General features: G+C 41.7%; 1 protein-coding gene across 3 annotated transcripts in view; it reads left to right on the plus strand.

Annotated features, from left to right (window-relative positions):
- Nucleotides 1–26,840, plus strand: part of golga2 (golgin A2) — an 81,599-nt gene that overhangs the window by 47,561 nt on the left and 7,198 nt on the right. For all 3 annotated transcript variants that reach the window (XM_060841528.1, XM_060841529.1, XM_060841530.1), the window contains 11 exons: nt 1,208–1,315; nt 2,321–2,408; nt 13,272–13,408; nt 14,577–14,795; nt 17,818–17,931; nt 19,188–19,409; nt 19,937–20,036; nt 20,491–20,585; nt 22,571–22,676; nt 22,966–23,030; nt 25,182–25,284. In XM_060841528.1, coding sequence (XP_060697511.1) covers nt 1,208–1,315; nt 2,321–2,408; nt 13,272–13,408; nt 14,577–14,795; nt 17,818–17,931; nt 19,188–19,409; nt 19,937–20,036; nt 20,491–20,585; nt 22,571–22,676; nt 22,966–23,030; nt 25,182–25,284 — 1,357 coding nt within the window. The remainder of the gene's footprint in view (nt 1–1,207; nt 1,316–2,320; nt 2,409–13,271; nt 13,409–14,576; nt 14,796–17,817; nt 17,932–19,187; nt 19,410–19,936; nt 20,037–20,490; nt 20,586–22,570; nt 22,677–22,965; nt 23,031–25,181; nt 25,285–26,840) is intronic.

Genomic DNA, 26,840 nt, shown 5'->3' on the forward strand with positions numbered 1-26,840 from the left:
TGGGCTGGGTGCTGGACTAGTTTGGTTTGGGATATCTGGTCAGCATGGACAGGTTGGACCGAAGGGTCTATTTCCATGCTGTACATCTCTATGACTCTATATCCCTGGTGCCTTTACTATCTATAAATCCATCAATCTCTTTCTTAGACATATTCAATTACTTGCTTTCCACAGCCTTCTATGTTAATGAATTGTACAGGTTGACCACAGGTTGAGTAAAGAAAGTTAAAAATCGCACAACACCAGGTTATAGTCCAACAGGTTTACTTGAAAGCACTAGCTTTCGGAGTGCTGCTCCATCATCACGTAGTTGTGCTCACAGTCACTGGATGAAGGAGCAGCGCTCTGAAAGCTAGTGCTTCCAAATAAACCAGGTGGACTATGACCTGACGTTATGCGATTTTAAACGTTGTGCACCCAATCCAACATCAGCATCTCCAAATCGAGTAAAGAAATGTTTCCTCATTTCATCCCTAAATGGCCTATCCTGTATTGTGAGACATTGACCCTGGTTCTAGCCAGGGGAACTCCTCCCTGTGTCTAGTCTGTCTAGTCCTGTAAGAATCAGCTAGGCAAAAGTGAGGACTACAGATCCTGGAAACCAGAGTCTAGATTAGTGGTGCTAGAAAAGCTTGAAGGATGAAGGGCTTTTACCCGAAACGTCAATTTTCTTGCTCCCTGGATGCTGCCTGACCTGCTGTGCTTTTCCAGCACCACTCTAATCTAGTCCTGTTAGAATTCCAATCGGGTCCCCTTTCTTCCTTCTAAACTCTCATGAATACAGCCCCTGTTGGACTAATTTCCCCACGTACAATAGACCTGCCATCTCTGGTATGAACTTAGTTAACCGTCACAAATTCCTCTCTCAGGTAAGAAGGCCTAAATTGCGCACACTACTCCAGAGATGGAGTCTCAAAGTTTTGCTGAAAAGACGGTAACTTGTTACCTTGCTTAAATGATGGGTGAATATTCAAAATATTTTAACTCTCAAGATCCTTTTTTTTTCTGACTTTGTGGTGTAATACGTTTAAAAATCAATGTTCTTTCATTGCTATATTAGTAAGAGAATCAAACTGGGGAGGAAAGAAAAACGAAGTTTAAATCAAACTCAATGTTGTCTGTCCCAATAGAAAATAGAAAGTGAATTCGACAGAGGGGTGAAAACTGTGTTCTCAGAACCTTCAATATAGTGCCATTCTGTTTGCAGCTATCAAAAGCACAGCAGCTGCTACTTGTTGAGCGAGATCAGTATGCCCACAAGCTGATGGAGGAAGGCAATGTTTGGCAGCAGAAAGTTCAGCAGCTGGCAGAACAAGTAAGTGACAACGTGAGGAATTAGGCCTGTCATTGAAAATGCTGTTCCAATCCCTGCTCAATCATATATTCCAATTTTGCAGTTTCAAAGACAAAATCCACATAGGTCATGTGTTCAGTTTTCAAGTAAAGTTTTAAAGAAGCCTGCACCATAGATTGGATATACTCATACAGAACTGTGGGAGGGCATCCTCCCTTTGGGTTGTTTCAAAGGAGACTGCCTTCCTTGAAGCCTGATGAGTATTTCATTTTAAATTATATGTCCACTTTATTCGAAAATGAATTAAGTTTTCCCTTTTTATTTTTCAGGGAGTTGCCATAGTTTGCGGTGTGTAGGGGTGTGGATGATTATCTTTTTTTCTCTCTCATCCACTGTCCTGCACCCAACTATTTTGAAGGTTATTTTACGCATTTTTTTTTGAATGTTGGCTCTGTGATTCTTATTGTGATGTTTTGAGATACTGTTTGTGACATTTTGATATTTGTGGAAGGGCAGTACAGGTTAACATTGGCAAAAGGCCAGTGACTGACCTGAAGCTGGAGACTGATGGATCACCTTTCATAGTCAGCATCACCAGGGCCAGACCAAAGGACAATGCAACTGCAAAATTACTTGGAATCATACAGACAGAAGACTATATGATCCATTATACCTGTGATGGCCCTTTGTAGCAACAACTGTATTTGCAGTAGTTTAAAATTAAACAATATACAAAGTCCCACTTTTTTTGTTTTAAAAAAGGCACCAAATTTGTACAAGTACAAAATAGCACTTTCAAACATCCTACTGGACACATTTTTGTAATGCATATTTGATTTTTAATTCTTGGCTTGCATGCAGTGCGGAGTTATCTTACTCAGGAATTTAATTGGGTAAATAATCTTGGGAAGCACTTGGACAATTTACCTAAGTGCACTTTTAACTAATGTGGCTTTGCTTTGGGAGCACACTGGGAAAATTAATTTTGTTCTCTCCGTGTAGTCATTTATCGTTTTGTCTTTGCAGGTAAATGCACTTTCAGAGGAGAGGGAGCAGAATCTCAGTCGTGTTCAGGAACTAGAGGCCTCGTTGACTGATCTTCAGAACAGATCAGGTAATTCTATAGTTCTTGCACCAATGGCTAGAAGTTGTCTGCTTGCAATAGGAATTGAAATTAGTTCATTTGTTCATATTAGCGAATCTCGCTAAGGAATTCTGGCTTTATTTCCTTATTTCTGAAAGCTTATCACTCAGAATTGATTTACTCCAGTGGAACTATGGAAATGTGGTAACTGTGATCCAAGGAATTTATACTGCATCAACCATTCAGCCAAATGTTGTACCACCTTGTGTATTTAATTTGTTTTTTATTCATTTAAGTCAATTGATGAGCAAAACTGATAGGACCTCAATTCTTAGTGAGATCTAGCAAGTCCTGTTGCCCTGCTGTCTCCCAGTGGCCCTCAAGCAGGGCTTAGAGTAAGCAGGGACAGCACATAAATTCCACTCAACTTCAAGTACATTTGCAAAAAAAAACCAAAGCCAAGGGTAAATATTTCAAGGATGTTCTCACAGCCCTGTTCATCTATGGCACAAATGGGGAAAGTGCAGGTTAAAACTAGCAAAAACTCCAACGGCCAGTTCCCTCCCTTCCACTCTTGCTGCTCCCTCCGAGAGAGAACCTCTCAATGGGGAGCCGCAAGGAGAGGAAGAAGGGGAACCTCTGACTGGAGTTCAAGGACCAATTCGCTTGGATGACGACTTTTTCATATACTTTATTCTCATTAATTCCTTTAATTTTATGATGCAGTCAAGAATTGTATTACCTTCTGTATTTGTATTGAATTTTTTTTAGTTTTCTGTAGGAAAATGCAACAGTGCAATCGCAAAAATCGTGTGTGTAATGTGTACACACACACACACACACACACACACACACACACACACACACACACACACACACACACACACACACACACACTTCCCAAATTATATACTCACCACAATAATCCTTTTTTCACCATGCACAGTGACCACTTCTCATTCCAGAATGGTTAGCTGATCTTGTGCATCAAAATTGTTGGAATAATCAAAAGCCCTTTTAGTTTGGGGTCACCAATATTTTTCTTTCTTGAACTGCTTGATCTAAGATGGTCATGTGGTCAGTTCTCTATGGTTCAATAATATGTGTCTTTTGGAGCAGTTTGTCGGCTTTTAGTTCGAGCCTGTGTGTAGTGCCAGCATATTTTGATTTGACAATGTGACCATCAATATCCTTGTCTCCTACTGTGCAGCCATTCTTTGGAGGGAGTTTGATTTCTTTGGTAAAGCTACATTTAAGTTCAGCGTCCTTTAAAATACATGAAAGGCTGGATGAGTATCAAAGCCATGCCCAAGGTGTCTACTGTTTGATCATTTAAAAATCAGATGCTGCATTGTTAAATACAGAGTTTATAATTAGCCCCTCTTCTCCCAGCTAACTGACACTGAATGGGGGTATTCTGTTTCACCATCACTTGTCAGGTCAAAACTTCAGCCCTGATGTTTTCTCAGGCTGCCTAGCCGATACCTATCCTCTGTTCTTACCATCAAAGTTGGCAGTGGAAGGAATGCATCTCTCTCTGAATTGTCCATTGTGTGATGGTGCTGGATCTGCCAGAGTAACTCCCTCAGCTTATAAATCAAAGATCCTGCGTCTTTGGAGGAACGACTAGGATGGAAGAGACAGAATTGCGGACTGGACCAGCTGGAACAATGGGCGCAGAGAGACACTATCTATGATTGAAGGAGCGACAAATTTATTTCCCAGAAGTGCTGCTGCAATCTCTTTTTGAAATCATTGACAATCTTCCACATCCACCAGTCTCCATTAATTTCACAAATCCTAGGGTTACTACAGTGTGGAAGCAGGCTAATCGAACCACTGAGTCCATACCGACCCTCTGCTGAGCATCCCACCCAGACCCAACTCCCCTAATCTATGTCAGTAATTTTGTATTTCCGGTGGCTAATCCACCTAGCCTGCGTGTCTTTGGACTGAGGGAGGAAACCGGAGCATCTGGAGGAAACCTGATAAAGTCACATAAATTTGCAAACTCCACATAGACAGTTGCCCGAGGGTGCACCCAAACCCATGTCCCTGACGTAGTGAGGCAGCAATACTAGCCTTTGAGCCATCATACTGCCCTTTGACAGGAATACCCATTGTTGGTGGAGGATGAGCTAAACATGAGGGGCCTCATCGAGCATGTCTATTCTTATTTCTTCCTTTTCCTATATGTTTATCTCCCTTAAATGGCTGCTTATTGTCTCTCCTACTCCATCCAATAGAACTTGTTCTTGATGTGTAATTTGTTGTGGTTCTGTTCGCCGAGCTGGGAGTTTTTGTTGCAAACGTTTCGTCCCCTTTTCTAGGTGACATCCTCAGTGCTTGGGAGCCTTCTGTGAAGCGCTTCTGTGCTGATTCCTCCGGCATTTATAGTGGCGTGCTCTGCCCCTTCCGGTTGTCAGTTGCTGTCCGCTGCAGTGGCTGGTATATTGGGTCTAGGTCGATGTGTTTGGTGATAGAATTTGTGGATGAGTGCCATGCCTCTATCACCAAACACATTGACCTAGACCCAATATACCGGCCACTGCAGCGGACAGCAACTGACAACCGGAAGGGGCAGAGCACGCCACTATAAATGCCGGAGGAATCAGCACAGAAGCGCTTCACAGAAGGCTCCCAAGCACTGAGGATGTCACCTAGAAAGGGGACGAAACGTTTGCAACAAAAACTCCCAGCTCGGCGAACAGAACCACAACAACAAGCACCCGAGCTACAAATCTTCTCACAAACTTTCTGTAATTTCCCTAAAATTCTGAAACCACAGCATTGCAGTTGGATGTTTTTAAGAGTTCTACACATTAATTTATGGGGAGCCAATGGCCTATGGTAGTATCTCAGAACTGTTAATCCAGAAACCCAAGTACAATTCTGGGACCCAGATTCAGATCCTGCCCTGGCAGATGATGGAATTTTAATTCAATAAAAATCTGGAATTAAGAGCCTAACGACCACAAAACCTTTCTCAATTTTTCGAAAAACACATTGATTCACTAATACCTTTAGGGAAGGAAACTGCCATCCTTACCTGGTCTGGCCTACACTTTTTGGTCATGGTGAATGATCATGCACATTAACTTAGGGGAAAAATTAAATTGGCGAGTGTAGCCTGGAGGCAGAGTTCATTGAATGTACGTGAGATTGTTTCTTAAAGTAGTATGTTGGGGAACCTGATGAAGCGCTCTGGCCCGAAACGTCGAATTTCCTGTTCCTTTGATGCTGCCTAACCTGCTGTGCTTTAACCAGCAACACATTTTCAGCTCTGATCTCCAGCATCTGCAGACCTCACTTTTTACTGTTGGGGAACCGACCAGGAAGCAGGCTACCTTTAATATGGTATTTTGTAATGAGAGATTAATTGATGACATTATAGTAGTGACCATAGTATGACCGATCTCAAAGTTCAGTTTGGGGTTAAGAAAGTGAAGTCCAGCAGTAGTGTTCTGGAATTAAACAAAGGAAATTACATCAACACGAGGACAGACTTGGCCCGAGTGGATTGACCAGGAAGGCTAAATGGTAAGACAGAAGATGAGCAGTGGTAGAGCTATAAGGAGCTACTTGATACCCCTCAACTAAACTTTATTAGAGCTAAACTGTACAAGATGATGAAAGGCATAGATAGTGAATAGCCAAAGACTGTTTCCCAGGGCAGAAATAGTAATCATAAGGAGGCATAATTCTCGGGTGATTGGAGGAAGGTTCAGCGGTGATGTTACATAGTAATGGGTGTGTGCAATGCATTGCCAGCAGTGGTAGAGTCAGATACATCAGGAACATTTTAAGTGACTGTTGGATAGGCACGTGGATGGTAGTAAAATGTAGGGTATGTAGGTTAGTCTGATCTTAGAGTAGGATAAAAGGTCGGCACAACATTGAGGGCCAAAGGGCTATACTACTCTATGTAAAATATACCCCAGTGAGAAAGAGATGGTAAGGGGATGGGGTGGTTGGGTAAAAAACATGCTTGGCTAAACAAGGAAGTCATGGATCCACGTATAGCCAAAAACTAAGGTATACCATATTGCAAAGGCCAGTGGTAGAATGGGAGATTGGGATACCTTTAAGCATAAACCAAGAGATATGAAAAAATTAATAAAAAGAGCTCAGGTAAATTACAAAAGAAAACTAGCGCAAAATATCAAAAAGGATAACAAAAGCTTCTACAGGTATATAAAAGGGAAGAGAGTCACTCGTGAATGTTGGTTCTTTTGGAAGATAAAACCAGAGAGTTAATCTTGGGGAATGCTGAGATGGCAGAATCAATACTTTGCCTCCGATTTCACGGTACCATTCCTGTTAGATAAGGTAGAACTTAGAACAATCAACGACAGTGAAAAGATACTATGCAAACTATCAGGATTGAGGGTAGACAAGTTCCTTGGACCTCATTGCCTACATCTTAGAGTATTAAAGGAAGTGGCAGCATAAATAGTAGATCAATATTCCAAAATTCTGTGGACATGGGGAAGGTTCCAGTGGATTGGAAAATGGTTAATATAACGCCCAATATAATGGAGGGAGGCAAAATGTGCGAAATTACAGATCCATTTTATTAACATCTGTTTTTGGGAAAGTGTTAGAATCAATTACCAAGGACAGTTGGAAAGTCAAAATGCTATCCATCAGTCAGTGTGGTTTTGTGAAGGGCAGATCATGCTTGACTAATTTGCTAGAATTCTTTAAGGAAGTAACAAGCAAAGTGGATAATGAGAATGCTGCAGATGTCATTTATCTGGACTTCCAGAAGGTGTTTGATAATGTGCGGCACAAAAGGCTATTTCACAAGGTTGGATCATATGGGGTTAGGAGTAATTTATTAGCCTGGATAGGCGACCTAGTTGATGGACAGAAAACAAGGTCAGGGTAAATGGGTTTTGGCTGGATGGCAAGATGTAACTTGTGGGGAGCCACGGGGCTTGTTCCTTGGACCTAGCTATTTTCAATCTACATTTGACTTAGATACAGGGATAGAAGGCTCTGTGGCCAGATTTGCCGAAAGCACAAAAATAGCTGGGACACTAAACTGCAATGAGGATAAACCTTAGGGATAAGTGTGAGGTTGTGTATTTGAGCTGAAAAAATGGGAAAGCCATCTATTACCTTAATGGGGAGAGACTTCGGGGTGCTCTGGTGCAGAGGGATCTCTGTATTTATTCGAGTCCCAGAAAACTAGCACATAGGTACAGCAGATAATAAAGAAAGCAAATTGAATGTTGGCTTTTATTGCTAAAGGAATAGAATATAAAGGGAAGGAAGTATTGTTGTACTAATCCAAGGCATTGGTGAGACTGCAAGGTAAAAACAATGACTGCAGATGCTGGAAACCAGATTCTGGATCAGTGGTGCTGGAAGAGCACAGCAGTTCAGGCAACATCCAACGAGCAGCGAAATTGACGTTTCGGGCAAAAGCCCTTCATCAGGAATAAAGGTGAGACTGAAAGGAATTGGTGAGACTGCACCTGGAGTACTGTGTGTGGTTTTCATCCCCTTGAGGAACGATGTAGTGGCATTGGAAGCAGTTCAGAGGAGATTCACTAGATTGATCCCAGAGAGGAGAGGTTTGTCATATGAGGAGATTGAACAGTTTAAGCCTGTACTCTTTAGAATGAGGGAAGATCAAATTGCGGTATTCAAGATGATAAACGATGTGGATAAAATAGATATGGAGAGGATGTTTCCTCTTGTGCGTATTCCAGGAAGAGAAGTCACTGTCTTCTGGTAAGGGTTAGCAGATTTAAAACTGTTGAGAAACTAGTCTCCCAGAGGGTTGTGAATCTGTGAAATTCACTATTCTGAAGTGTAGTGGATGCTGGGACGGTGAGTAAATTGAGAGGAGGAGTTAGACAGATTTTTAAATTGGTTGAAGGAATATGGTGAGAAGGCAGAAAAATGGGGGTGAGGAGCATCTCAGCCATGATCGAACGTTAGAGCAGACTCCATCGGCAGAATGGCCTAATTCTGCTCCTGTATCTTATGACTCCAGACCCACAGCAATGTGACTGACTGACTGCTAATTGACCAGAGGACAGTTAAGGATGGGCAATAAACGCTGGCCTAACCAGAGATGCCCTCATCCCATCCATGTGTTTTATTTAAAAATAAAACTTCAAATTGGAGGAACCAAAGAATAGCTGAAGCAGATAACACAGAAGGAGCTCCTCTTCTCTGAGCATTCTCATTTTTTTTATTTGAGAATGTAGTACTGAGTTGCCTTCTTGGACCACAAAATTTGAGTTTATGGGCACCCATATCACTGTCTGGAAAAGAAATTCTAGGATTTAGACCCAGTGACTGTGAAGCAATGGCAGTATATTTCCTCACCACAGTGATGTGTGGCTTGAAGAGTGACACTGGAGATGATGTCCCCATGCATTCTTGTAGGGTTCAGAGTTTTCAAAGATGCTGTTAAAGGAATATGTTGATGGAAAGATTTGTGTGATGAAGCAGTTGCCACTGATTGGTTAAAAGCATCTTTATTAACTGTGAAATATTTGCATAACTTTAGCCTCTGTATTATCAATGATTACAAAATTGCCTTGGTATTTTGCTCCCTCTCATGGTTCGATTTGGTAATTTCTGAAGGTCGGCTTGTGTATTCTAATCAAGCAGTAGATTGCAACAGAAGGTGGCGTAATGGCGGTTTTATTTTCTCTCCTGTGAGATCGAGTTGCAAATCCAAGCCCCTCTACCTGTTCCGTGCAGTCATAATCTGGTACATCAATCTTGAAATTCTTCCAATTTTGTGAATTGTGAAAATGAAGAGAAAAGAAAATTTACATTGAGAGCCTCAAATGCAGGATATGCTGAAATGCTTGCTACCATGGGTTTATTTTGTTGGAAGTAAAGTCAATTTTGTAAATCAGAAGTAATCTCTCTCAACCTGCACTGTGCCAATGACCAGATAATCTGGTCTGGAATTATGGCTGAAGATGAAATTTTGGTGTGGACGCTTGGGAGAACTGCGTTGCTCCTTCTCAGAAATAGTGTGATAGGATCTGTTGGACTCATTTAAAGAGGTTTTGTTTAATTCCTCATCCAAAACTGAAATTCAAATGACCTTGCTGGAATGGTTGGTGCTCTTTTGTAGTTGGGTCTGAGTCCCTGGAGTGTGAACTTTAGTCTGTAACTGTCTCGGAGTGTTTGCTGCTATGAGATGCCTGAAATTACTTGGTACTACAGAGGAACCTCTATTATCCGAATACCAATTATCCAAAAATCAGATTATCAGAAGGAGATCTCAAGGTCCCGACAGAAACATTACAAAGAGGTGTGTCCAACACTGATTGTGTCTTTTGTTTACAGTGATTAAAAGTGAACTCAATGCTGCTGAGAACAGTCCTGGACTGATGGGAGCACAGGCACCGTCTCTAAATAACACTAATTCCCACATTTTTTCCCTGGCGTACACAGGCGTGTACCCTAAATGCCCCCTTCTCCAGATAATCTACCATGGTCCTGTACAGGCAGAGGTGGAACCTGTCAAAAAGTTATAGTAAAAAGGTGTGTGTGCGTGTGTGAATGCGCGCTATTTGAAGACTTGCACCCCAAAAGGCCGTAGCGGCAGCACTTGAAGGTCTGTTGTTAGTTTTCAAAGTTAAGTTCATGTCAAGTTATATAAATTGTTGGAGACTACATGTCAAGATTGTCAGTTAAGATTTGCACTTAGAAATCTCAAGAACTTGTGTTATTGATCAGTATTGAAACTTTACAAATCTCCTGGCACATAGATGTGATTAGATTTTTCTCAATAGCCAAGATCTTGGGTTTGCCGATTTTACGGGATGCATTCCTAAAGTTTGGCAGCTATACAAAACCAGGTAAATGATCTTGTAGTGCAGATTGAAATCGGCAGGCACACGGTGTGTCACAGATGTGGTAGCAAGGGGATCGGGGCTGGCAGCTAAATATCCAAGGACATGTGTCCTAATGAAAGGACATGCGGATGGGCAGAGGGGACGGAGTTGCCTTAAGAAATGAAATTACTTCAAAAATAAGTGATAGAGTCAGAAGGCATAGAATTTATGTGGGTAGATTTGAGGAATTACAAAGGAGAAAAGAGCCTGATGAGAGTTATGTACAGACTTTCTAGTAGTCATGAGGATGTGGGAAGAAAATAAGTTGGGAATAGAAATGGTATGGAAGAAAGGCACTATTGCAAAAATCATGGGGACTTCAATATGCTGGTGAGCCCACTACGGAATAGGCGTTTCTGGATTAGGTAATGTGTAATGAGGCAGACTTGATTTAGGGAGCTTAATGTTTAGGAACCCCTAGGGAGCAATGACCACAATACGATAGACTTCACCCTGCAGCTTGAGAAGGAGAGGCTGGAATCGGATGTAATGGTACTACAAGGACATGAGGGAAGAACTGACCAAAGTTTTGATTTGATTTATTGTCACGTGCATAAGTACAATGAAAGGTTTTGTGAGCAGTACAGGCAATCATAAAATACAAAGACACACAGATCATAGAGCTTTGACTGTTGGGGAGCTTAGCAGAGATGACAGTGAATCAGCAATGGCAGGAATTTGAGTAATTTGGGAGGCATTGCAGAAATTCATCCCATGGAAGAAGAAACTTATTAAAGGGAGGATGAGGCGACCATAGCTGACAAGGGAAGTCAGGTTCAGCTTAAACTAAGAAGCATACAATGTGATGAAAATGAATAAGAATCCAGAAGATTGGGAAGCCTTCAAAAGCCAGCAGGGAAAAAGCAAAGGTTGGGGGTGGGGGGAGCAAGGATGAAATATGAGGGTAAACTATATGTAAGATTGCAAGAGTTTTCTTCTATATATCTAGAAGGTAAAAGAGGCAACAGTGGACATTGGACTGCCGAAAAATGAGGCTGGAGAAGTAGCAACAGGGAACAACGAAATGGTGGAGGAACTGAATAGGTACTTGACATCAGTCTTCATGGTGAACAATGCCAGCAGCATACCAGAGGTTAGAGTCAGGAGCAGAGGTGAGCGTATTGGCCATCTTTAAGGAGAAGCTACTTGGGAAACTGGCACGTCTGAAGGTGTATAAATCACCCGGACCAGATGGACTACACCCCTGAATTCTGAAGGAGATTGTCGAGACATTGGTGATCTTTCAGGGATCATGGGAATCGGGGAGGGTGTGTAACACCAGAAGGGAGGGAGGCAGAAGGCAGGAAACTATAGGCTAAATAACCTGACTTTGGTAAGATTTTAGAGTCTGTTACTAAGGATGAAATTGCAGAGTGCTTGGTAAAATAGGGCTGAGTCAGCACAGCTTTGTCAAGGAGCAGTCATGCCTGACAAATCTGTTAGAATTCTTTGAGGAGGTAATGAACAAGTTAGACAAAGAGTCAGTGGATATGATCTACTTGGATTTCCAGCAGGCTTTTGACAAGGAGTTTGCTGCGTAAGATAAGAGTTTGCTCCCTACCTTTTTATTTTAGCCTGCTGGACACACTTTCCTCATTCCTGAAGAAGGGCTTATGCCCGAAACATCGAATTTCCTGTTCCTTGGATGCTGCCTGACCTGCGCTTTTCCAGCAACACATTTTCAGCTCTGATCTCCAGCATCTGCAGACCTCACTTTCTCCTGCGTAAGATAAGAGCCGGGATGTTTGGAGCAAGGAGTATTGGCAGAGATAAAGGGGTTTTCAGAAAAGAATGGCGGCCAGTGACTAGTGGAATATGGAATACAATATGGGGAAGTGAGAGATTTTGTAGGAACTTTGTTAGAGGAGTTGAGGCATAGACCATTTTCTAAATGGGGAATTGTTTTGGAAATCTGAAGCACAAAGGGACTTGGGAATTATAGTCCAGGACACTCTCAAGGTTAATGTGTAGGTTAATTTGGCATTTAGGAAGGCAAATGCAATATTAGCATTCGTTTCAAGAGGGCTAAAATACAAACACAGATGTACTGCTGAGGTTCTCCCAGGCTCTGATCCCACTGCGATTGAATTATTGTGCGCCGTTTTGGGCCCCGTATCTAAGAAAGGAGGATGTGCTGGGGTTGGAGGGGGTTCAGAGGAGCTTTACAAGAATTTACCAGAGATGAGGAATTTGTCGTATGAGGAGCGGTTGAAGTCTCTGGGTCTGTACTATATGGAGTTAAGAAGGATGAGGTGTGATCTCTTTGAAATTTATACAATACTGAAAATCCTGGATGATCAATGTGGAGTTGATATATTTTTGTCAGGAGACGAGAGTAGGACCTGAGGGCACAGCCTCAGAGTGAAGGGACAACCCTTTAGATCTAAGATGTGGAGGAACCTCTTCAGTCAAAGGGTGGGGAACCTGTGGAACTTATTGTTGGAGGAGGCTGAAGAGGCCAAGTCTTTGTGTGTATTTAAGACCGAGAGAGAGATGTTCATGATTAATAAGGAGATCGAGGGTTATGGGGAAAATGTAGGAGAATGGGATTGAGAAACTTATCAGCCATGATTGAATGGTGGAGCAGACTCATTGACTAAGTAGCTTAATTCTGCTCTTTTTTTCTTAGTCATATAGAGGTCATGAACTTAAGGCATTCCATAAACAAGGGAGAGCTTAGAAGTGCATTTTGAATTGCACAGGACTGTTGGAACACACTCTGCTCTTCCTTTGGAAGTAAAATCCAAAATGGTTTTACAAGGGAAGTCGCTTAATATTTTTAAAAATCTGTGTAAGTGGATTTCGTTGGATATTCCTAAAAGCTGATGTTGATTTACTGGAGGAATGGATTTCTGAGATATATAGTTGTAAGAATGTCTGCTTTTAAAGAAATATAATATTTTGTTACTCCAAGGGGAACTTCACATTTAATTAAATTGACTTGACCTTTCTCATAGCGAATGGGTGGTGATGATATATTCTGAAGACTGAGTTTGTAATACCCTGTGTTGTGCAGCACAACAGAGTGAGGTCAGTGAAACCCGCACCATTCCCGAGCCAGAAGGCCCCACTGAGCAAGAGCGGTTACTAAAGGAGAGCATTCAATCCCTGCAACAGGAGAAGGAGGAATTGTATTCTCAGTACCAGGCACAGGTAAGCAGGGCTTCACTTTCATGTCAGGTGCACAAGCAATGGCTTTCTCAGCAGGCCACAGTCTTGAAAAAGACTCAGGAGTTTTAACTGCACCAAACTGTATTGAGAATTGACAGCAGCTACTGTTCACATTCCTATCCTCTTGGGACTCGAGGCAAAAATGTTCTAGATTAGATTACTTACAGATTACTTACGCAGACACGGGGAGAATGTGCAAACGCCACACAGTCCGTCGCCTGAGTCGGGAATTGAACCCGGGTCTCGGGTGCTGTGAGGCAGCAGTGCTAACCACTGTGCCACCGTGCCACCCACTAAAACAAAAAATGGGAGCGGACAAAGTGAGTCCTGGAGCAGGGTCAAAATCCTTTCACTTCCCTGAAAGGCTGAATGCATGCAGATGAGGAGCGGGGGGGCATGGATCCCTAGAAACTTGCAATGCCAAAGTTAGATTTGCCCAGATTGTCTCAATTTAAGAATGGTAACATCTTAGTCAGGATTCCCATCCTGTAATTTGCTGTTAAGGGCACGTGCTTGGATGTTGAGCATGTTAGGATTAAGCTCAGCCCTGTGATGTGCTCCATAGTTACACAGCACGTTGACAATGGATCTCCAAGTTTGCATAAGAACAACGTCCGGGAGAGTAGTCAGCACCTGTGGAGCCATACTCCAGTGAGTAGTCAATAATCAGAGGGGAGAGAATGAAAAATTACAAATAAATTCCTGTGTGATTAATGCAAGGCTACATGGTGCTACCAAGTGGCAAAATATGGATTTGAACCCCAACTTTGTTCTCTCGCAAAATGCCTGGATGAGAGAAATCTGCATGAAAAATACAATGTTGGAGATATGCAACAGGTCTTGCAGCAGCTCTAGAGACAATTAATGTTTCTGGTAGTGATGAAAGGTCATGCCGTGCCTCCGATATGTTCATTTCGTTTCTCTTTTCACAAATGCTGCCAGACCTGCTGAGTATTTCTAGCATTTTGTGTTTATTTTTTCAGGTTTACAATATCCTCAGTATTTTGCTTTGCAATGGTTACATCTCCCAATGGTGTTGGCCGAATGCCATGGGCCTTTCTCAGTGCCATGGGACAGATGTGATATCTGTCTAGCCATGTCAGACTTTTTCAAGAAGATTCATGTTTAATCATTTATGATCACTCTTCAGGTTCACGACAATGAGCAGCTGAGTCATTTGAACCTGGAATTGGAAGAGAGACTGCAGGAACTGGAGAGGACAGTGGAACGTTACAATGACAATTCTGTAGATCGAAAGCAACTCCTGGAAAACATGCAGAGTGACAAGGCTACAATAAGCAGGGCTCTGACTCAGAACCGTGAGCTCAAGGAACAGCTGGCAGAGCTTCAAAATGCATTTGTTAAACTTGTGCGTATGTTACTATCACCTCTTCCCAAAACACATTGCTTTTGCCATAAATGTGCTGTTGCATCTATTCTTGCTGTTGTTGACAAACTGAATCCTCTTAAAATGCCCTTGTTTTCAAAATGCTGAAGTTCCATCTTGCATTTTGATTGATTGTATTTAGACTTTGTTTTTAATCAGCGTAGTGTTTTCAACTTGTGAATTCAGTGGGTATGTAATGCCTAGCTTCAAAAATGGTGACATAGTTAATCTGAATTTTTAGAGAATGGTTAGTTTAACATCTGTGCTAGTTGTGAGTTTAAGATTGCCCTTAAGATGTATTGATTTCAATGAGAAACCAGGATGGGTAGGGAAACAGGCAGAGAGTTGATTAAATGAGCAGGAGAAGACCATCCAGCCCCGAAAGTCTACTCTTCTCATTCATCTGTCTCGATGCCATCTTCATGCAGTATCCCCATATCTCACTCATATCTAGAAATCTATCTGACTTCATTTTGAACATACTTCATGAGTAAGCTTCCACAGCTTCCTACTATCAAGAATTACACAGATTCATTACTGTCTAAGCAAAGACATACTTTTCCCCTCAATCCTAAATGCCTTGCCTCTTATTCTGCTCTGTCACCTGACTCTAGATTCTCCCCCCACCTCCCCACCAACTCCAGCAAAGGACAAACCTCTCTGCATGCACCTATCTACCTCTTTGAAGAGTTTTCTAAGTGTCAGTGGGATCACCCACATTATTTTAAGCTCTCGAGAATGCAGGTCCAACTCCTTGATAGGACAGTCTGACAAACCTGAATTAATTTGGTGAACCTGTGCTGCTTTTCCTCAGTGGTAAGTATATCCTTCCTTGAGGAACCATAATTGCACACAGTATTCCAGATGTATTGTCATTATGATTCTATACCATTAAAGCAAGGCCTCTTTACTCCTACAGTGAAATCCTGTTGCGATTAAGGCCAACATACCATTTATCATCATCATCGTTTGTTAAGTCTGTGATAACTGTCAGTGACTCATGAACGAGGGCATCTGGGTCCCTGTGGACTTGCCACTTTCTCAACAGTTAAGGATTCATCTGCACCTCCATGTCTCCTTTTATATAAAAAATGTGACCTTACACTTGTTCACGTTAGATTCCGTCTGCCATGTTCTTACCCACTCAACCTGCCCATTCCCTATGAAGCATCTTTGCGTCATCTCAAAACTCATTTATACCTAGGTTTGAATCACCTGGAAATATTACCATTAGCCCATGAATTTAAATCATTGACAAATTGTGAACAATTAGAGCTCAAGCATTGATCCTTGTCGTGCCCCACTGCTCACAGCTTGCCAATTGCGTGGAACCCATTTAGTCCCTCTATTTCTTTGTTCACCAGTGCTCAATCCATTACGTTATATTACCCCAGTCTTTCTTGCTAGCATCTTATGCTGGACCTAATGAAAAGCATCCAAGAAATGTAACCAAATTGTATCTACTTTGATCATTATCTTCGAAATGTTTGGCTTCCATGTCCCTTAAATTGTACTTTCTCTATTACTGATATAAGATTAGTTAAGTTGGCTGGACAACTGGTTTGCACTGCAGAGTGAGTTGAGCTCCTGTAGCGGCTGAAGTCACCATGAAGGACTTCTGCCTGAGGCTTGGTGACACAGAGATCTTCCTTTTAATATCTCTTCCCAGTAGACCACTCCATGCTGGTCCCTTCTTGTTCTTACCTCTGATAAGCTGGACACTGCATTACTACAATGTTTTATCCTTTTTCCTGTCTGCATGGTCCCCTCTGGCCTGCCTGAAGAATCTGCCCCAGTCACAACTTTACCATCCACATGCAATCCCTTGGTGTGAGTTTTTAAAATGAGAGATCTGATTCCTTGCACGTTGATAGTGTTTTGTCATGATAGTACTTAGTGTTTTGTCATGATTTCTCCATCAATTCAAGTATTATTGCTGTGCACTTCAATTAGATATCTGACATCAGAATTAGTTTAAAAACTTTCTCGAAACATCCTCAGCAAAACTAAAGTAGGTATACTTGGCTGCTGCTGACCTTGTGTTTCTGGCTCAGAATCAGCTGTGTTCTCTGCCCAGACTATTAGAAGCTTTGAAACTGTCTAATCCAGAGCTCTGTGTTAACAACAGTATGTTCATCTGCCTCTGCTCCTACCTTCTCGCATTCCATCAATGCCTATTCCTCTTCACCTTCCCTTTGAGACTGGATTTCACTATTTTCAAACTGGCTTCCAACCTGAGCAATCATGACCATGAACAATTTAAAATATTTTGACCCCTAGTTGTGCCTGCACTGTTGCCTAGCTTCCATAGCGGTCACCCCCCCCCCCCCCCAGCATCTATTATTTATTTATTCTTTTGTGGGATCTGTGCATCACTGTCAGGGTCAGCATTTGTCACCATTCCTACTTGGCTTGCCAGACCATGTCACAGGCGGTCAAGACTCGGCCATGTTGCTGTGGGTCTGGAGTCACCTGTAGGACAGACCAGGAAAGGACTGAGGATTTCCTTCCCCAAAAGACTTCATTGAGCCAGATGGGTGTTTATGATAATTGAAAATGGTTACCATGGTAACTATAGTTGAGACCTTTTTTTATAGTTGAATTTAAACTCTGCCAAGTACTGGAGCATGGATTTGAACCTGCTAGTCCAGTGACATGACCCTACCCACCATTTCCCTCCCAAATTGCCTTGGCCAATTGGAGTTGAATTGCCAATCAGTATCTCTTTCTGCAGTGGTGTAAATTGTTGTATTCAGTATGTTTTTTTTCGTTTTAGCAATATTCAAGTTTTGTACTTCTAAGTGACACTTTTAAATCAAAGTTAAGTTTTGAACCTTATTTGGCACAATGATTTGACCATTTTAACAAATCATGAAACAAAGTTGCACAATACTTCTGCCATATCGTGTGGAGATTACAACAAATTGTTCCAAGGAGGGGGGAGAAACAGCATTTTGCTGTTTTTTTTTCAAACGTGTGTGCAATCTGCATTAATTTTCCACAGACCAACGAGAACATGGAACTCACCAATGCATTGCAGTCGGAACAGTATGTAAAGAAGGAGTTGGCTAAGAAAGTAGGACGAATGCATGAGGACGTGGCGGATTTGAAAGAAAAGGTATAAATTCCTCTTAATGGGCAAATGTAAAATATTTTACACTTTTTTTTTCTGTGCATCCTGAACCAGTTGCTGTTTCCTTTGAAATGTTATCATACCAAAGCTCTGCTTAACAGGTAGCTTACATTAACGTCACAGTCTGCTTCAATACAGATTTTACTCACATGTATTTGTATGTGTTTGGGTATGCATTTGCATCTTGCCCTTTGATTGGATGGAACTGAAGCACCCCTTTGTGGAAAACTTGTACATTTCCTGCTATAGTGGTCCAGCATGCATAATGCAACAGAACAAGTTATTTTTCTAGTCTAGTCGAGTCCAGCAGATCAGGGAGGGGGATGGGAAATAGTCCATTATAAGAAATTGTGATTATCTCCCGAGGTGCAGGTTTAATAGTAACGTTTCCGTATTGTTAACAAAGAAATGGTTGGGTCCTGGCGAGTGTTGCTGAGCAAAGAGGCCTTGGGGTACAGGTTCGTAGTTCCTTTAAGTGGTAGACAGGGTAGTGAAGAAGACGTTTAGTACGCTTGCTTTTGTCAGGGCTTTGATTTTAGGAGATGAGATGTATGTAGCAGTTGTACAGGTCATTGGTTAGATCTCTTTTGGAATACCGTATGCAATTCTGGTCTCCCTGCCACTGGAAAGATGTTGTAAAACTTGAAAAGGTTCAGGAATGATTTAGAAGGATGTTGCCAGGTGTGGAGGGTTAGAGCTGTAGGGAGAAGCTGAATAGGCTGGGCAGTTTTCCCTGGATTGTTGGAGGTTATTCGTAGAGATTTATAAAATCATGAGGGACATGGACAGTATGAATAGCCAAGGTCTTTTTCCCAGGGATGGGGGGGGCGGGGGGCCCAAAACTAGAGGCATAGGTTGAGGTTGAGAGTGAGAGGAGACCTAAGGGGCAACTTTTTCAGGCAGAGGGTGATGAGTGTATGAAATGAGCTGCCAGAGGAAGTGGTGGAGGCTGCTACAATTACAACATTTAAAAGGCACCTGGATGGTTATGCGAATAGAGGGATATGGGCCAAGTGCTGGCAAATGGAACTAGATTAATGTGGGATATCTGGTTGGCATGGGCAAGTTGGACCAAAGGATTGGTTTCTGTTCAACTGACTCCAAATATAACTGGGAGGGGTAATCAAAACGAAGTCATTGTTTTCATCTGTTGGAAACATGCAAAGTGGTACACAAACTGTTAAAACACAGCAGTTTTATCATTCCTTCAGATGGTCCTAATGCCACTTGTGTGTTTACAGCTTGAGATAAAGTCGCAGGAAGCTCAGACCCTGCAGGGAGAGAGGAATGAGGTCTGTACTCACCTGCAGCAGTACATCGCGGGTTACCAGCAGCTGGTGGCTGAGCGAGAGGAGTTTCACAAACAGCTACAACAGGCGCAATTCGTGAACAGGTTGCAGCACGAAGAGGCACAGGACGGAGTGCGAAATGAGTTGGAACCACAGGATCACCTGGTGACGAAGGTGAGGCTAAATACTTAGCAAGTCTCGGGGTCTTAGGTGAATCGTAATGCACATGTAATTATCTGAATTTGTTCTGCTGGCAGGAAGCCTCACCTGCATGTACATAACATTGAGAGCGTGATTTTCTGTCTCTCAATTTAGCTGTATTGATCCTGTAATGCCAATTCTGCTGCATTCAGTACTTAATGGCATTTTATCAGGAAACTGAATAGGAATAAATCATGGTAAAATGAGCAAATGCTTGAGATTTAAAAGCAAGAAAAGGGAAGTAGTCAAGAATATGCCAAGGCAGCAAGGAATAGTCCACTCAGTCTCTCCCTGTCTTCCAAGCTCCATTTCATAATTGATGCAACCGATTTTAAACAAAACATTGCCACATTCAATGAATGACATTGACTGTTTGAAGAATGGAATTGATTGCACATCTCTGCCATTTTATACTTTTAAATTTGTAGATAGAGAGCAAATAGGAGACTCAGACTGGTATCTGCTGTTAACTCTTGATGACAAGATGTGTCTGTCCACAGGAGCAGCTGGAGCGGTTGAATGATGAAAACAAAGGTTTGAAGTCTATGATCAGCAGACTGTCCGCGGATCTGAGCAAGATCAGTTGGCAGCTTGGAGAAGGTATGGGAACCTCAGCTTCCATTCTTCAACATCCTTTTATTTGCTGTCTCGTGAACGTGGTCCCCAGATCCTTTTGTAATTCTAAGAGGTACATTCACCCAAGGCTTGGGGATTCCAGTCAAGTTGCACCCTGCAGTTCAATTCCATAGGATAATGGGGCCAATAGCGTGTATTTGTTTGTGCTCAAACCTTTCATTTCCAGACAAGAACATGACCTGTTCTCTGCCGCTTAGTACAAGGAAAGAAACAACAATTCATTTTTGATTTAATATTCCATGATTTTATTTCACATTAAATTATTTTGATCATGCGTTGTTCCTTTAAATTTTAAAAGCAATTTTTCAGACATAAGGAGTGGCTACTGTTATGGATTTGTTGTTTAGGTGGTTTTGTAATTCTTGGGCTGTGATAGGTTCCTGATGAGGTTGACTAACATTAAACCTTGTGCCAGCAGAAGATGAGTTGGAAGGTCAGCTCGCTCCCATACATGGAAATCAGAAGACCCATCATGTTACAACACCAACAGATCTGGAAAGTCCAGAGGAACTGGTGAGCATGTCTTTGTGGTCATTCAAGAGCATCTTGAGATGTCCACTTTGAGCATCAGCTGGAGATAACTTGGAATAAAAGTTGCTGGTTCAGTTTCTCTCCTATGCTGTTGTGTTGTCAGAGTTGAGAAGTGTGGTACTGGAAAAGCACAGTAAGTCAGGCAGTCCCCAAAGAGCAGGATGTTGACCTGTGCTTTTTCAGCGCCGCACTTTTCGACTCTGATCTCCACCATCTGCAGTCCCCCAGCTGTCATCAGCCACACTGAATGGAGAGAAATGTTTTTTAGGAGAGGGGGGATGCAGGTAGGTAAGTTTTCTCATGGGATTTTTAAAAAATGTCTCCTGTCCAACCCTAAAGCACCATTGGCTGAGGTTGTTGGACATGAGCTCAGACCAGCAAAGATTCAAGAGGCTTAATACTGAAGGAGTTCAAAAGATTTCACTGAATAAGTTGTCTCTGAGCAACCCGACATAATCTCCCGAGCCTTTTAGTGACAGGACTTGACTAATTGAATGGAACATGGAAATGCACAACAAGTAGATGAGCACTTAAAACAAAATATTTGTACAGTAACTTTTTTTTACAACCGAAGGCTGCATTATTAGATCTAGGGGAATTGTTAAAATATTTAAAAGACTCTAGTTTGTACCATGTCTAGATTCTCTACTGAGGCACAAATTTTCAACTAGGTACAGGGCTTATGCCCGAAACGTCGAATTTCCTGTTCCTTGGATGCTGCCAGACCTGCTGCGCTTTTCCAGCAACACATTTTAGCTGCATTAATCATCACTACCATGAGGTGGTGCAGTGACCATGCAGAAATGTGGTGTTGCGGTGCTGCATTACCAGAAAGCCATGGAACAACAGCACAGATTACTACTTAGTTTTAATGACCTGTAACAGTTGAAGCTATCTATTTTATTGCTCAAGTGGCATCACTAGCAAGCTGTGAAGTTGCGATTTGCATAATCACTTGTAGAATTTAAGTCAACAATTCAGCAACAATTCTTGATCCCTGCCCAGGGCTCTCCGAATGATTTGAATTTACAACCCTACAATTTACTGCAGGCCTCTTTTTGGTTCGAAATAATCCAAACAAGTGAAGTAATTGGAGCAGTCTAGCAACAAAGTTGTTTTGATGAGTGGGTGGACATTAAAATTTAAGCAAATTAAAGTGAATTGAAATTTGTCAGTCATCAGTTTAGAAGCCTCCGTTTTCAGTATTAGCAGACGGTCTAAGTAGCTATGGGCCAATGCAAAATGGAAATGGAATCCTTTTGGGGCATTTGAACTTCGCACTCTTCAGTCTTACTGCTTGAATTCTCATTTCAACAAAAGGACATGAGAACTCTGAGCAGGAGTAGACAATTCAGCCCCTTGAGTCAGCTTCACCATTTAATACGATCGTGGCTGATGTCATCTCTGTCTTAACGCCACTTTCCTGTCTGCTCTCCATTACCTAATTAAAGATCTGTCTGTCTCCTCAAATTTACTCCCAACATCCACTTCATTCGGGGTAGTGAATCTACAGATTCAGCACATTAATTCTCCTCATTTCCGATTTGATTCAGTGACTCTTATCCTAAAGCTATGACCAGTTATTCCTCGTGAGTTAAGGATGGATAGTTGGAGATTGAGGAGTTACTGTATTCTTTGATCCCAAAGTAGCTCCTGCTGATGCTCTAACCTGGAAAAATGGATCAAAACACCATTGTGAACAGCAAATATTCTCTTAAACTGTCACATGGGCAATAACCATCTGGGTAAAGTGATGTGTCCAGTGACTGTGAAATACAATCTTACATTCCTTTACTATTTTGTGTTGTGCCAGTAATTAAGATGAGTTCTACGTCCTTTTGATTTTGTACATAGTTTAAAAAGAACTGTCTGATCCAGACTGATTAGATGTTTGTCATCATTGACAGTGCCCTGTATGTCTTTTGTCTGAAAGTTTCTTCCTGTCTTTTGTTCTGGTTTATTAACAGAATTTAACACCAAATCAAGATCAACTAATACCGGAAGCATATCCGCAACATGAGATGCTGCTATCTGAAATGTCAGCTCTGCAGGACAAACAAGAAGAATTGGGAGGTACCTAAATTTGTAACATCCTATGGAACACTCAGTCCTGTATTTTCACTTAGAATTCTGTCATCAACATTTCAATTCCCTGACATCCTTTCCTCTCTTGAATACAATTATTCACTAGTCAGATTCTGGTTTGCTGTAATTAATCATTTTGTTACTCCTGTGTAAAATGATCATGCTCATTTTCTGATATTTAGTTTTCATGTAACTTTATTGTGTGTTACCTTTTGGAGTTAGCAGTCAAATAGTGTTACCTTCTAAGATTTTCCTGACCTTATTTTTGTCTTCGCAGGCGATGCAGACACAGTACCAACAAATCTGTACGAAGCTTTAAAATCTACAATGAACAAACTGCAGGTTTGTAAATGTAGATTTTATTTTCCTTTGGTCCAACCTTTTACAGGCTTACTCTTAAAAAGGAATGTTTACCTTCAGCTATACAATGTATTATATTTTGTGCATTTTTAGAGACTACTTTGTAATGAAGGGGCCAGGCAGTATCCTCCCTAATCCATCTAGCATCTGCAGTACTGGCATAATTCAGAGGGTTTATCAGCTGTAACACTGACAAAGTAGTTGGAATTGTATTAGGTGGTAAAGGAATCATTGCAATTCTCTGGAATAACATATTTTCATCTCATGTTCCAAATCACATTGAAAAGCTCCCATGTTGATGCTTTCACATGGCCTCCAGCAGTGTGACAAAATCTCCAGTCCAGCTAAGGCAGGGTCCCAACCCTGCTGCATTACACCGATGTAACCTGGTAGTTTATTCTGCTGGAAGCTTGTCGGTCCTGCATTAAATGGTCACCTTTGGTCGCTTGTTCATGTTTTGCTTTGGCTAATTGCAAAAACATTTCTATAATCCTATTATAATGAATTCATTCCTGTTTAAAAGGAATGCAAGGTGGAAACAGCACGGTAAGTGTTGTAAATTTCTGTCTCTCGTGAGCATATCGTTTGAAGTTTGGGAGAAGATTTGTAGCTCGGGTGATCGTTTATGTGGTTCTGTTCACCGAGCTAGGAATTTGTGTTGCAGACGTTTCATCCCCTGTCTAGGTGACATCCTCAGTGCTTGGGAACCTCCTGTGAAGCGCTTCTGTGATCTTTCCTCCGGCATTTGTAGTGGTTTGAATCTGTTGCTTCCGGTTGTCAGTTCAAGCTATCCACTGGTTTTAGTTTTAATCCCACCCGCGAGGGTGGGACTGGTGAACTTACTGTGTTTATACAATATTTGAGTAATAGACAAGTTTTTTTTCTTTGGCATTCTGGTCAGTACTTGCCCCTTAACATCATAAAGACATTGTGGTCGTAGATATAATAAAGTGGAATCTGTGCAATCATTGTTATTTCCTATAACAATGAAAACAATTAATCAAATACCTTTTGAAATGTAAAGGGATCAGAAAATTTTGATGTCATAAAATGTACTTTAGGTATTTTTAATCAGTCTGAGAATTTTACAAAGTTAAAGATCACACAACACCAGGTTATAGTCCAACAGGTTTAATTGGAAGCACCAGCCACTCCTTCATCAGGTGGTTGTCCCTGAACACTAGTGCTTCCAATTAAACCGGTTGGACTATAACCTGGTGTTGTGTGATCTTTAACTTTGTACACCCCAGTCCAACACTGGCATCTCCAAATCATGAGAATTTTACAGTTGAGACCTTGCATGACTCAGATGTTGAGAACAAAGATGATGAGGGAATAGCATTCACTGTAGGATCAGACACTGACAACAGAGTTTGAGTAACTTCCAATTTATGCTGGGTAGGATATGGGAGATTGGGTAGGATATGGGAGATTGGGTAGGATATGGGAGACCAGCCAGGGTGCAGTTCAGTCCAATCTGGAGGTAATGAAGGCCCACAAGAGTTTCAGTAATAGAAGAGTTGAGATTGGGATGAAGCCATGTGGTGTTAGAGGTGGGTCTGAATGTGAGGTAAGAAGCTACCTCCGGATCAAATGTGACACCGAGGTTGTGAACATGTCAAGGCATCTCACAGAAATATTATCAGACAAGATGCTACAACGAGCCGTGTGGATATATAATAGGTTGGCGACCTAAAACTTGGTGAAAGATATCTGCTTAAAGAAATAACTTGCAGAGAGTTTACAGCACAGAAGTTGGGTATAACTCCCAGCTAGTGTATCCTGGCATTCTTGCTTCCTCCATAGTACTCTGCAATGGATTTATTGCAGGAGGGGAGAGGTAAAGAGGCAGTGAGCTTTAGAGAGGGAGCTTAGTGTTTAAAGAGCTGAAGGTTTAGATGTCAATGGAGGAATGAAAGAAACCAACCACGTGCAGTGGCTGGAGCCAGAAGACCTTTGACTATTCTAGGTCTTGGTTTGTAGAGTTGGAACAGAACCATGGCAGGATTTGAACAGTGACAGATAATGGATTTTGAAACTATCAAAAGAAATAACAACAGGGTAATTGTCTTTTGGTCACTTTGGTTTTGTCACACCACAACATTTAACGCCACTTCATTTTCTGTCACAAAGGTTCAACTAGCAAACCTCTTAGAGGAGAAGGTTGATCTTAAGAAGAAATTGGAGCAACTAGAGCATTACTGTACACAGCTATCTGGGGAGACAGATACAATAGGTATGTGATCTTATTAGAAAGAATTGTTTGCAGTATTCCTGACGACAACAAGTTACATTTTCTAACCCCAACCACTGAGATTGCTCTTAAAGCTCTAGAAGTTTGAGTAATTCTGTTCACTTTTTATACTTTTGTTTATCAGTTTTAAGGAAAAAAATGTTTTTATTCATTTTTGATCACCGACCATTGCCTGCACCTTCTCTTTTCTAAAAGAGCTAGAACAACAATTGCTCTGTAGCAACTGAATTGAAATTCTAGACTTCTTTTCTCTGCGTCCCTCGCGCTGCTACATCCAGCACGAGGAGGCAATGGCCTAGTGATATCATCGCTAGATTGAGGTAATATTCTGAGGAACTAGGTTCAAATGTCGCTACAGATAGTAACATTTGAATGCAATAAAAATCTGGAATTCCGAATCCAATGACGACCATGAATCCATTGATTGTTGGAAAAACCCATCTGGTTCACTAATGTCTTTACCTGGTCTAGCCAGCACATGACTCCAGACCTACACCAATATGGTTGACTGAGCTACCAGAGGATGTGGTGGAGGCTGGTACAATTGCAACATTTAAGAGGCATTTGGATGGGTATATGAATAGGAAGGGTTTGGAGGGATATGGGCCACTTGCGAGCAGGTGGGACGAGATTGGGTTGGGATATCTGATCAGCATGGACTGGTTGGACCGAAGGGTCTGTTTCCATGCTGTACATCTCTATGGCTCTCAATGCCCCCAGGGCAATTAGGGATGCTGACCCAGTCAGTGCTAGCCTCCTCCCGTGAATTAAAAAAAAGACTGACTGACTCCCATTATTGAGGGGGTTTACTCTTTAATGTGTTTCTAAGTTTGCATTGTAAAGTCTGCCACACGTAATCCCTAAAGTTTACATATGAATGCAAATGCTGTAAGTCATTGGAGGCACATCGAGTTCCTTTTGCCAAAATGCATCAAGTCGATGAAAACTCCAATATTTAGCCCAAAAGAGTGGCTTTCTGGTTTTCAGTGCCGTGGTTCCTTTCCAGCCCAGTACTAATTGAATGCTGGTAACAGGTTGCACAGAACAGAATTAGAAATAGATTGGGAGTTATAAATTCGACAGGTTTGCTATTTTACAAAGAATGGTCAGTGTCTCTTCCTTTCCTCTTGTCGAGAGGTGATTTTGCAAGTGATTAGTGACAATATTTAACATGTGGCAAATCACTGGGCTATGTGCCAAGGTGGTGGTGGTGGCATAATGGAAGGCGCTGAAACCAAAATGCACGGTGCGGAAGAAATTCAGCAGATTGGGCAGCCTCTGTGGAGAGAGAAATAGAGTCAATGCTGTGAATCCAATACAACTGCTGGAACTTAACTGCAGCCCTGTTAAGAGTTCACTAACCTTTTAAAACATTCTGTGGCTTAGATTTTTAGTTCACATAATACAGCTGTCGTTTTGACACCATTAAAAAGGTATAGTACAGAAAAAGCATTGAGTCTTTTATTCCTGTGTCAGCCCTCAAAGAGCAATCCATTTTGATTCATTCACACCCCCACAGTCCTTCAGATATTTTCTAC

Source organism: Hemiscyllium ocellatum, chromosome 21 (assembly GCF_020745735.1).
Source record: "Hemiscyllium ocellatum isolate sHemOce1 chromosome 21, sHemOce1.pat.X.cur, whole genome shotgun sequence".
NCBI lineage: Eukaryota > Metazoa > Chordata > Chondrichthyes > Orectolobiformes > Hemiscylliidae > Hemiscyllium > Hemiscyllium ocellatum.